The sequence below is a fragment of the Eretmochelys imbricata genome, chromosome 1, assembly GCF_965152235.1.
Source record: "Eretmochelys imbricata isolate rEreImb1 chromosome 1, rEreImb1.hap1, whole genome shotgun sequence".
Classification (NCBI taxonomy): domain Eukaryota; kingdom Metazoa; phylum Chordata; order Testudines; family Cheloniidae; genus Eretmochelys; species Eretmochelys imbricata.
The window spans coordinates 238,364,839-238,377,836 of record NC_135572.1 but is presented as its reverse complement, the minus strand read 5'-3'; the positions used below and the strand labels follow the sequence as shown (position 1 = coordinate 238,377,836).

The following is a 12,998-nucleotide window of genomic DNA, read 5'->3' as shown; positions in this document are numbered from 1 at the left end:
CATACCTGCAAGTAGCTGAAGTACAGTGATATAATTAAGACAGTGGACTGAGACTGGCGTTATCTGGGTTTAATTCCTGGTTTTGCCAGACTTCTTGTATGACCTTTGACAAATCACTTAATCTCTCTGTGCCTCAGCCCCCTCCCATGCTTTTTCTCCTATGTTTTGTTAGTCTTGTTCACTTAGCTTGTAAACTTTTCAGAGTAAGAACTGCATCAGCACAGGGGGAATCTATTAGATGGCCTCTTGAGGTCCCTTCCAGTCCTATGTTTCTATGGTTTCTCCAATTACTATGTGTATGTAAAAAGAAAAGGAGTACTTGTGGCACCTTAGAGACTAACAATGGGTCCCAATTTCAGCTGGTGCATCTATGTGCTACTGAAATACAAATGAAAAATAATAATTGAGAGGATCTGTCCAAAAGAGCAGATTTTAAATTGCCTGATGGAATTAATTATTGTCACTTTTATTTTTAAAGGGCAAAGACCTAGCTAATAACACTATAAATTGATTGGCAATTACTTATATTTTTGTTTCAGATTTAACACACAATGAATTGGTGGTGTATGATAGTTGCATGAAAGTGTAATTATTATATTAGTTGCCCTGTACTCATTAATTCTTTCACATAAGGCTGAAGTTGGGGAAAGACAATATTCCTGTGCAAAACTTCATAATGTTAATGTGAATCTAATTGTTGGAACAACACCTGATGCTGGCATTCTGCATGAAGCAAAACCCATTTGTAAAAGTCTGATAAGTCTTTACAATGAATAAGAGAAATAAGGTTACTTTTAAAAATTTTGAATGGTACTGGCTAGAGTTTTCACATGTGAAATGTGTTTGTTACTGGATATGGTAAAATACTTTATGAATCCACACAGCAGACATTGACATAATGTGCACAATTCATCCTAGGACTGAGGCCCATACAAAGCCATCTTCACCACTTACATCTTGGTTTGACTGCTTAGGGTCCAATTCTATATACAGTTATGCATATGAGCGTTTGGAGGATCGGGCGTTAAAGTAGGGCTTAAGTTGTAAGGAGGGTCTAGCACCAGAAGTTTTCACACAACCGTTTTCCAGGGAATCCTGCTCTCACTTCCTGACAGAATACAGAGTCTATGAGGGTTTTATGCAATGAAAGCTCCAGGTACACGTGACCTAGGGAGCGGTTATAGCTACTCTTCCATCTAATGCAGCAAAAAGACTCACTCTCTCTGCCTCTCTCCTGTGAGTGGAACAAAAGGTCTCGGACTCCCCACAGCTAAAGTGATTGGAAGGCTGACCAGCATGAATTCAAACAGAAATGAAGAGGAGGAAACAATTACACATCTTTAACATGTGATTTTCACTAAGAAAGTTGTCATGTCTTTTTCTGGTTTAACTTGGATTTAAACTTGGAGAGTGGTCAGTTTGGACGAGCTATTACCAGCAGGAGAGTGAGTTTGTGTGTGTATGGGGGTGGGTTTTTGGAGGGGGGTGAGGGAGTGAGAGAACCTGGATTTGTGCAGGAAATGGCCTAACTTCATTATCATGCACATTGTGTAAAGAGTTGTCACTTTGGATGGGCTATCACCAGCAGGAGAGTGAATTTGTGTGGGGGGGTGGAGGGTGAGAAAACCTGGATTTGTGCTGGAAATGGCCTAACCTGAAGATTACTTTAGATAAGCTATTACCAGCAGGACAGTGGGGTGGGAGGAGGTATTGTTTCTTATTCTCTGTGTATATATAAAGTCTGCTGCAGTTTCCACGGTATGCATCTGATGAAGTGAGCTGTAGCTCACGAAAGCTCATGCTCAAATAAATTGGTTAGTCTCTAAGGTGCCACAAGTACTCCTTTTCTTTTTGCGAATACAGACTAACACGGCTGTTACTCTGAAACCTTTTTCTAGACTGTTCATGTGAAACCACAAAAATGAACAGTGTTGAGTACTTAGTGCAAAACTCCATACAAGGAGAGAGTGTGGTATTGTGATTTGAACATGAATCTTTGGACTCCAGCCATATTTCTGAGAAAGGTGTGCTGAGTGACACCAGCTGAGCTGACACCTGTAAATTGCCTCTGGTGTGAATAATAGGTAGAAGTGCAAACAACCTCAGTGCAGGAAGTTGCACAGCCAAGGAAGCTTGAGTGAGAGTCTATTCGGATAAGTTGTGGAATTTCCCCAATTCCCAGTGATTTTAGTGAGCATTAAGGATGTTCAGTACTTCACAGGATCCAGGTCCATTTCATCCTTAGATCTTGAAGCACTTTACACAGTATCATTATCACCATTTTACAACTAGGAAAACTGAGGCAGAGTAACGATAGTGACTTACCCAGGGTCACAAAGCAAACAACAGACTTGACTCCTAGTCACCATGCCCTGCCCAACAGCATGCATTTGAACTAGACCCAGATATTTTCTGCTTCTGCCACTTCTGAAATCTGTCTTTTCTGGCCAAATTCAAGTTCCTAAACTTGATGGATCCAACTCATTTGTGTCAATTTTCTCAATGCTCACGATTTGAATTGCAAGTCTCTCAATATTTGGTGTGTGTTATTTGGTGTGTGTTAAAGCCCCAGCTCCAGGAGTCATGTGAATATGTGAGAATCTCACCCTTTTCTTTTTGTAAGTTTCTGGGCCTCATAGTTATGGAGGAAGGCTTGAACATGTGACTGGAGCAAACCACTCATATGCTTAAAAAAACAGAAGGTAAATAAAAAGACCCCCAGGAATTAAAAGGTCATGATTTGGCAGGGAGTGTGGGAGGCCTCACTCGAGATTTTTGTAGGCATGGGGCTGGCAACACAGGGTGGTCTTGTCATCATGGCCCCCAAGTGCAGCACGGGGCAACCACGCGCCCTGAGGCCCTGTCTCAGGGTTTGTGGTACTGGACGTTACTTGGCTACACGCGCTGGACCTGGCAGCAACAGGCTGCGACCCCCACCCCGGCCAGCCGCTGGCAGAGGGCGAGGAGGGGGCTGCAGGCAGAAGGGGCACGAGGATAACATGCTGTCTGCAGCCCTGTGGCTGAGCCACGTGCGGGGGGCTCCCTAGCGGCCGGGCTGCGCTGCGGGCTCCCGCCAGGAAACCTCGCGCCCCGCCGCGAGGCCCAGGAGCCGGCACCGGCAACTTCCCCCGCCCGCTCTGACGGGGATCTCGCGAGAGGCGCGCGGCGGAGGGGGCGGTGCTCAGAGCCGGGGCTCGGACGGGCCCACGGCGGGGCGTGCACGAACCGCTCGCCTCGCCCGCTCTGTGCCGCTGCGGCCGGGGGCGTTCGCCATGGCCGAGACGGGGGCCGAGGAGGAGGAGGAGCAGCAGCAGAGAGTGGCGCCGGCAGGTCAGGGGCGGGGTTGGGCCTGGGCCTGGGCCTGGGCCTGACCACAGACAGACTGACCGACCGAGAGGGGCTGCCCTGTACCCCGTGCGGGGCTAGGGAGCTCCTGCCTCGTCCTCGTCCATTCCCGAGCGTGCATTTTGTATCCCGGGTGTGTGTGTACATCTACATACACCCATTGTGTGTTATCTGGGGGGGGGGGGTGCGCGTACACAGATTCTCTGTCTGAAGTGAGCTGTAGCTCACGAAAGCTTACGCTCAAATAAATGGGTTAGTCTCCCAGGTGCCACAAGTCCTCCTGTTCTTTTTGTCGGATAGAGACTAACACGGCCGCTACTCTGAAACCCGCCTGTGTGTGTGTTATCCTGGGTTTGTTCCTGTGTGTGTGTCTGCGTTGTATCCCGGGCGTATTTCTGTATCACGGTATATGAATACACACATACGCAGTGTGTCTTTCTTTTTTCCTGGGTGTCTGTGGTGTGCCCCATCTACGTGTGTGACATTCCCAATATACTATCCCAATTTCACACCGCTTTTCTTGAATTCATAGTAGTGCATCCCCCTTCCATTATGTTCATACTTTTTTCCCGGCTAAATACCCATTCTCTGGCTCAGAGCAGAGTCATAGAATCATAGAATATCAGGGTTGGAAGGGACCTCAGGAGGTCATCTAGTCCAACCCCTGCTCAAAGCAGGACCGATCCCCAATTTTTGCCCCAGATCCCAAATGACCCCCTCAAGGATTGAGCTCACAACCCTGGGTTTAGCAGGCCAATGCTCAAACCACTGAGCTACACCAGCTCACTTGCCCATGCAGTATTATTAAAGTCTTAAATGGGGAAGCATCTGCAAAAAATAACCTGTTTTGTTATTCATTATGTACACCCACACATAGATCCTATATTAAATAGTCACATACTAATCTGTTTTTTTATCACTGTTGTAGACATATGTCTGCACTTGGATGAATTGGGCTAAATACTTTTTTTCTCTGGTCTGTAATGCACTGTTTTTGTTTTATTTAGTAGTTGATTGATATGGCTTTGCTTTATACAAAAGTTTGTGTGTAATATGTCTGTTAGGTATCGGCTTTCTGATGTGTACTAGTTTAATCCATCATCTTAAGTGTGGTGTGTCTGTTGTGTGTGAATATACTTAGGTTTGATCTTTGTTCTTAACCATAACCCTCTGGACCTGAGCGAGGTTCAAAATTAGCAGCAGTTTGGGCTTTTTCTCCTTTAAAATGTATATATTGTCCCTTCCATGATTTCAATCTGAGGAAAGAAATAGATGCTTTGTACCTGGCTGTGAGGCACAGAAGAGAGAGTGAATTCCTGCTTCAACTGTCACTTTTACTTCGCTTAGTTACTACTAAGCCTTTTGGTGTTCGGGTTTTCTTTCATGTGTGTGTGTGTTCATTCTAGTCGCCTAAAATTAGGTCATTATTTTTTTTCCTGACTGTTTTTGTCTCTTGGTTTATGGAAGTTAGACAGCATTTGGTTGTTTAAATGGGTGTGAAACAGTGATATTTGTTTTTATAGCATGTGAGGTTTATTTTTTTATCTTTTAGCTTCCATGAAAATCAGTTCAAAAGGGGAAAATGTATTTGATCCGCACTGTGTATGTTTTGTAAGGAAAGGAGGAAATAGAAGCAAACCAAAAACAAACAAACAAACAAACCAAAACATCCCTCCCCCAAAACACTGGATTTGCATAGCTTTTTTTTTTTTTTTCCCCTTCCCCTGGAGAAGCGCCCATAGGAAGGAAAATGTACCATAGGGTCACATATTTTATAGTAATTTATATTTCTTACTCTTGTCAATTTCCACTATCAGATTGCTGATACTTGTTCGCGTTGGTTCTTTAAGATCTGGTAGACCAATTACTATATTAGTAGTTTCTTACTTTTATTGTTGTGTGAAAGACTCTAAAATTTTTATTCTAAAGATTGAAATAGGTCCAGACCAATCTCTTGATTAATACTTACTTTTAAGTTTACCCTTTCACATTATTATTATTAGTGCACTTGTATGAATTAAGAAAAAACTAAAATTAGATTATTGACATTAGCTCCCTGTGGGTTTGTGTTTTAACTAGAAGTAGTAATATATCGTCGTGCAAACCCCCCAATAAACAGATGGGCTCTTCAGTACCATTGAGGAAAACCAAGAGCCAAGGTATACCACTGAAAACTCCTGGTTGAAATTCTATTGATTTCAATAGGTCCAGGAGTTTTGCCATTGACTTCTGAAGAGTCAGGATTTTGCCCACAGTCATTGGAATGTAGGACTCACGAGAGAACAGCTAACATCAATTCTCCTAACAGGATGTGCGGCAACTGGTGTTTTCTCAGTTTGGATCCAAGCTACAGTACTTTGTAGATTTCCTTAAGTTGCACCTGAAAGTGACTAAGGAGGCAGTGAAGATTTTAAAGCACTGGCATAGAATGTTCTCTGTAGCTAATTACATTCATATTTAAATATACATACACCCTACTGGGCCAAACCCATATACGTAGTTCAAATCTGTTTACTAAATACATGTGTCATAAATATAAAGGGAAGGGTAACCACCTTTCTGTATACAGTGCTAGAAAATTCCCTCCTAGCCAGAGGCATAATCTTCTTACCTGTAAAGGGTTAAGAAGCTCAAGTAACCTGGCTGGCACCTGACCAAAATGACCAGTACGGGGACAAGATACTTTCAAATCTGGGCTGGGGGGAAGGTTTTGTCTGTCTGTCTGTGTGATGCCTCTGCCAGGGACAGATCAAGAAAGCAAGCAATCCAACTCCTATAGAGTTAGTAAGTAATCTAGCTAGAAAATACGTTAGATTTTCTTTTGTTGTTTTTTTTTTGGCTTCTGAAATTCGCGGTGCTGGAGGGAATGTGTATCCCTGTTTTTGTGTCTTTTTGTAATTTAAGGTTTTGCCTAGAGGGATTCTCTATGTTTTGAATCTGACTGCCTGTGAGATTATCTTCCATTCTAATCTTACAGTGTTTCTTTTATTTTTTTTTGTTCTTCTAATAAAGTTCTGTTTTTTGAGAATCTGACTGGGGTTTTAGTGTCCTAAAAACTCAAGGCTGGTCTGTGCTCATCTTGTTTATTCTCAAGCCTCCCCAGGAAAGGGGGTTAAGGCTTGTGGGGGATATTTTGGGGGAAGACATCTCCAAGTGGTCTCTTCCCTGATTCTTTGTTAAATCTCTTGGTGGTGGCAGCATACTGAATCCCAGATACAGGGAATTTTGTGTCTTGGGAAAGTTTTAACCTAAGCTGGTAGAAATAAGCTTAGGGGGTCTTTCATGCGGGTCCCCACATCTGTACCCCAGAGTTCAACGTGTCTGGTTTATTTGATAAAATCACTGGGTTTTGACTACTGCTTATTCAAGACAGTGATAGCTCTATGAATTTTTTGTTGAGGAAATATCAAGTACTTAAAATTGTCTGTACTAGTAATTATTGATGATTTTGGTTTAACCTGTTAAGTGTTTATCATCTATTTACTGTCCATGCTTGTAATGTGTTCAGTACTAAGTCTCGGTTTCTTGCTCCCCATTATGTGTGGTGGGTTTTCTGTTCGTGTGTGAGTTGTAGTACAAAAAGTGAAAAAAATTAATTTAGGTCAGTATGCATCTACTACTTTTGCTATTGAATCTCTTTAAAACACTGACAGAACTTTGAAATTTTGTTCTCTGCTGTGATCTGAATGCTAAACATCAGTGTGAATAATCTGAAATCTTTTTATGTTAAATTTTAAAACTCTGAACAAAGGATAGTTAATGTGCACACACACACACCCTTGTTAATGGAACATTGTTGCTGAAATTTTTTGGTGTACACAATTTAGGAGCTTCAAAATGAAAGCTGTCATAGCAACTGTAACTTGGCTCCCCACACAATACTGTGTGTAACGTTCTGCTCCACTGAGTGGAGTAATAATGCCTATATATGTTGAACAGATGTAATTTCCTCATTCTTGCATGTATCTCGGCAGTAATTATTCATTACAATAATTTTAGAAAACTAATCCTTTTATTAAAAAGAAACAAAATTTAAACAACCTATCAAATGGGGCACAATTATTTGAATAATCTAACTTGTGATCCTATATGCATGTGCCTAATGATTTAGATAAACAGAGTTGTCTTAAGTCTTCAGAAGTAACTATTGATTTTGAGTGCTTTAAGTTTTGGGTGGCCTTAAAAGGGCCAGTTAGGCACCTTGACTTGAGTCTCAAGTTGGGCAACCATGATCATTTGCTGTTTTTGAAAATTTAAACCAACTGTGATTATTTTCTGTTTGTGGGTGTTTAGGTGAGTTGTTGCTGTGTGACTGCACTCTGTGCATGTTCCGGGCCACAATATGAAAACCCTGAAGTCAATGGGATTTGTAAGGATTTACAAGATTGGGCCATTTCATTGGTAAAGAACTGTCCTATCTCTTATTACGTTCATTTCTAACTTATTTCTTACTCAGACTTTTTCAAACTTGTGAAAGCTTGTTTTCTTTGCTGAAATCTTGGAATATGCCAGGTCTGAGCTACTAAAATACTCTGGATTAATTTGAGCATAAAAAGTATCTGAATAGTTTTCTTAAAGCATGAAAAAACTACCATTTTTATGCTCTGACAACTCAAACTGCTGATAGAATTTTCTTCAAGCATACCCCAACAAAAATTCACCTCTGGGCTAAGAACAAGCATGAGAGTTCTGAGTAATTTCCCTTCCCACCTCCTATCCCCAAAAAGAGGATTAGCATTAAAATGCGTTTTCATTTCTAAATTATAAGAATGAAATGCTGACACAACTTTAATAACAGCCATAGTTGTGCAAAGGAGGGAGTAATTGCACCAGGGTGAGAAATTTCCAGTGTGTGCCCCTGTCTGTAGAATATGAAAAAAGCTATTGGCAGAATTTAAATGTACCTACTTTGTTACAGTTATATGAGTCCATTACCTAGGTCAGTGTTCCCAAACTTGGGACGGCGCTTGTTCAGAGGTGGGCCGGGCCGGTTTGTTTACCTGCCGCGTCCGCAGGTTCAGGCGATCGCGGCTCCCGCTTGTCCCTCAGTTCCCCGTTTTCTTAATCTTGAGTCAAACCCTGTAGTGACAGGTTAAAACTACAGATTGCCAAAAGAAAGCTCCTTTAGTAATGAAATCTTCACCAGCACCAGCTAGGTAGTGTTTTTATAAGTCCGTCAGAGAAGAAGTGTAACAGCATATCAGTTACAGTGAATCATAAAGAAAGTAAGGTAGATAGAAATGAAAGATGAATGCGGGAGGTTAGTAACTTTCTTAGGTTGATTGGAAATATTTAAGCCATAAGGAGTGGAAAGAAAATTCCTTTTAAACAAAGGCAATTTGAGAACATATGCAATTACAGAAGTAAGTCTCTGAAAGGACAAATCGTGGATTTCAGTTTGTTCACCTACCTTCCTTGATTGATCTGCTATCATTGCTAGATGAACCTAGTTCACTGGCCTGTACTGGCACAAATACATAATTCCTACTTCATTCAACGCAATTAATTCAAGTGGTGTTAAATTTTAAAAAAAATCCAGTAGTATTTTATGTTTATAAAAGTAATTTTCGACTTTTAAATTAATGGTGTCTTTTTTTTTTTTAAAGAAAAAGGGGCATTTGAGTATACAAAATTAAAAGCTCCCTTTTCAGACAGTAGGTACAGAAATCATATGTTTAATTTGTGTATGCGTTTACTGCAGTTGTGTACCTGCTTACGCATCTAATTTGTGTACCTCATGTACTGAAAATCTGGCTCTACAGTCTTAAAATTAAGCTGTCTATCTTTTAATTGAATAATACAAATCTGAAGATGCCAAAATGTTCCCTTTGTTTAATAATGATTTTTTTATGTCCTAAACTTTCCAAGGCTGCGATATATAATTTGTTTCAGCCTACAGCAGGTTGTTGTAGTTATAAACTCAAGGAAAAGATACTCTCTTCATAGTCTAAGGCATCATTTGGACAGATCTTTGGCTTAAATAGTATGACTCGGTGTGACTTTGTAAGTGGTTGATGTAGTGTAACCTCAAACTTGCACAGACTTAATTACCTACAACTACTGCTGTTTCACATGTTGCATATATCACTGTGAGTAAATTATGACTTTTAAACTTGAGCTTTGATATCTTTTTATCTTATGCTTGGTAAAGTTTTCAGAAAAAATGTAGGGATAGAGTAAGGTAATGGGCCCATTCTGTGGCAATTTCATTTCTTGTGACATTAACCAAAAGTATTTTGTTTCTAATCCAACTTTATTTATTCTAAGATGCTGCAGTATGTTTTAAATCTATTTGTAATAAAGATCTTCAGTTCTTACTTGCAGTATGCAGCATGTAGAGTAATTGTTTCTTAAACAAAAATAGGTTCTTCAATATATTACTTTTTACATGTTTTCCATAAAAAAAATTAATCTTGGTTGCTTAACAGAATTTGAATTTTATGGTGGTTTTTTTTTCTGGATTTTCAATAGAAGGAGCCTCTTCAGTGTGGAAAGTGTTTCTCACAGTATCCCATGTAACTACCCATTACTGAAGTGTTCTCCTTGAGTCGTATTGACTGGACATTGATACAACCTAACAAAATGGGCAGTGCTAAAAATAAATGTTCAGGGACTGATTAAATGCAAATGCACCCAAATATTTTATATTAAGTCATCACATACTAATACTGAAATTTTAATAATTAGGATAAAAGGTAGAAAAAATTCTTATAGCCTTCTCTGCTATAAATGAAAGCAAAAAAGTCAAGTGAATTTTCCTCTATATCATATACAAATAATACACACAAATGCAAAAAATAACAAAAAACCCCAGCTATGTCAAACATACATTTTTGAGATTGCAAAGTCAAGAACTCAAATGTTAGGAAATGCTAGATTTACAGTTGCCTTTGCAATCTTATTTCTGCTCTCTTGTAATCCATCTTGTGCTTTAATTTAGCAGGGATCCTGTAGCAAAATAACATGTTCTCATGTAATTAAGGAGTGTATCATAATTAGGGCTGTTTGAAAATGCATATATCACCCTCCAGTAGCTGGTCACATTGTTGTAAAGTGTTTGAAGGGTCTTGCTAAGACGTTTCCACCCATAAGTGTGGGAATCTTATTGTGAAATCTTAACTTTAGTTCTGTCTGCACCGATGGTCCTGCCTTTCGAACCAATGGCAATGTGCATATGGTTACATCTCTCTCCCTATGAAAATGGCAGTTTTAGTTGCAGTTATCTGTGCAAGAAGGGTGGGGCCCTGATAATATGCCATGTTCTTTCTGAACAAAGTGTCTGATAGGCGTCAGCCTAATTTCTACCAAAAGTTGTCAGACTTCCATTTGAACCAACAGATTCATCTGCTTATATTTTCCCTAAACCACGTGCTTCTAAGACAGAGGCTAAGCTCCATTTCCTGTCAGATGTGCATTAGCATTTATTCATAGAGGACAACATGTTTTAGCTTCACATCAAGATTTTGTTTCAATAGCAGAAAAGATGAAGGGGAAACCAACTTATCTAGCGATGATCTTGGATGGAGATCTGTGTGAGATCCTGTTATGAAGTGGCTAAAGTGGGTCCTCCTTCATCTCTCAGAGCTCATTTTACCTGAAGTTAGGCAGCCTCTGCTGCATCTTTGAAATTGTTTTCCTTTTGTGGACTATGCACTAGCATTGAAGCTTTCAGACCAGATGCTGTGTTTGGAAAGGCTATGTTACAATCTCTGTTGTCCTAAGAATCTGAATTGCAATCTCTATTACATTGGGAGTCACCTTAACTAGTCAAGTAGCCAAAGAACAAGCATTTGAATAAGAAAGGAAGTTTCTTGCCTTTGCAGTAACTGGAGTTCTTAAAGATGCATTGGCCATATTACATATTCCATGACTCATCCTCTATCCCTTTTAGTCCCATGTCACCTGGATTTTGCTGTGGAGAGGAAATGGTGGCATTTCTCCTGTTCTGCCCTTTTATGCCTTCATTATGGGGCACTGAATTCTAGGGCACATTTGTGGGCACAGTGGACACTGCTGGCCAAAAGACTCCAGTCTTGGGCACATGCATACTGTGATGTTGCACTCCATCTGATTTTATGAAAATATGCTAATAAGTGTGAATATAATGTAACTGGAATATACTTCATGTAAAAGGTTTCTTGTAAGGTGTCATTACAAAGCTTATAATCTATTGAGGGTGTTCATTCTTGTATCTGAAACTAGAAATATGAAATATAACTCGGAGGTCCTATTGTAATTATGCAAAGTGTGGGCCATTAATGGTGGTTTGGAATCTTGATGGCTCCCATTAACTAGGACAATTGACTGTAGATGGCTCTGTTTACTTGCAAGCTTTCCTGTGAGTCAGGCCGGGAAGAATGAAGGCTTGGGGCCTCACAGGACATGTGACCATGTCACCTGGTACAGAAATCCATCTTAAACCTGGTGCTTTTCCATTTAGAAGCGGGGGTGGGGTCCCAGAGAGAGAGAAGACTCCCGCCTTGTGCCAAAGCTATAAAAGAGCAAAGGAGGTTCCAGTCATGAGAAATCCCCTAGTTACCGCTGGAGCTAACAAGAACTGTACCGGGGAAAGGATTGGGCCCAGACTAGGAAGGAGTCTAGTATATGAAAGAAGCTTATTGGAACATCTCTGAGAGTGAGATTTTATTTGTAATTGGTTTCTTGGTATATTGGGCTTAGACTTGCATGTTTTGTTTTATTTTGCTTGGTAACGTACTTTGTTCTGTCTGTTATTACTTGGAACCACTTAAATCCTACTTTTTGTATTTAATAAAATCACTTTTTTTTACTTATTAATTAACCCAGAGTATGTATTAATACCAGGGGAAGAGGGGAAACAGCTGTGCATATCTCTCTGTCTGTGTTACAGCGGGCCAACAATTTGAGTTTACCCTGTATAAGCTTTATATAGAGTAAAATGGATTTATTTGGGGTTTGGATCCCAAGGAGACAGGACCACTTCTTAAGCTGTTTTCAGTTAAGTGCAGCTTTGGGGACGTAGTTCAGACCTGGGTCTGCGTTTGCAGCAGGCTAGTGAGTCTGGCTCAACAAAGCAGGGTTCTGAAGTCCCAAGCTGGCAGGGAAAACGGGCTCAGACGTAGTCTCAGCACGTCAGGTGACAGTCCCAAGGGGGTCTCTGTGATCCAACCCATCACACATACCTTAAATGGAGTATGTCTGGCCAACACATCTTGAAGAATTCCAGGTACATACATACACATGTGTAACTTTTCTTGCTTGATTTGAAAATGGTAGTAAATCACTTACTAACTGATCCCATCAGAAAGGCTGAAGTGTTTAATGCCTATTTTGCTTCAGTCTTCACTAAAAAGGTTAATAATAACCAGATACTCAACACAATATTAACAGGGGGAAAGGGACATAGGTCAAAATTGGAAAAGAACAGGTTAAAGAATATTTAGAGAAGTTAGAGGTAGTCAAGTCAGCAGGACCTGATGAAATTCATCTGGGATACTTAAAGAACTAGCTGAAGCAAGCTTGGAACCATTAGTAATTACCTTCATGAACTCATGGAGGATGGGTGAGGACCCAGAGGACTGCAGAAGAGAAAACATAGTACCTATCTTTAAAAGGGGAACAGAGGACCTGGAGAATTATAGACCAGTCAGCCTAACTTCAATACCTGAAAAGAT

At 40.4% G+C, this 12,998-nt stretch overlaps 1 protein-coding gene across 1 annotated transcript in view; it reads left to right on the top strand.

Annotated features, from left to right (window-relative positions):
* Window positions 1-3,186: 3,186 nt before the first annotated feature.
* BMAL2 (basic helix-loop-helix ARNT like 2) overlaps window positions 3,187-12,998 on the top strand; it is a 61,746-nt gene continuing 51,934 nt past the window's right edge. Inside the window, exon 1 of the mRNA XM_077826120.1 lies at window positions 3,187-3,330. Within this exon, the coding sequence (XP_077682246.1) occupies window positions 3,273-3,330 (58 nt within the window). The 5' untranslated portion in view covers window positions 3,187-3,272. The remainder of the gene's footprint in view (window positions 3,331-12,998) is intronic.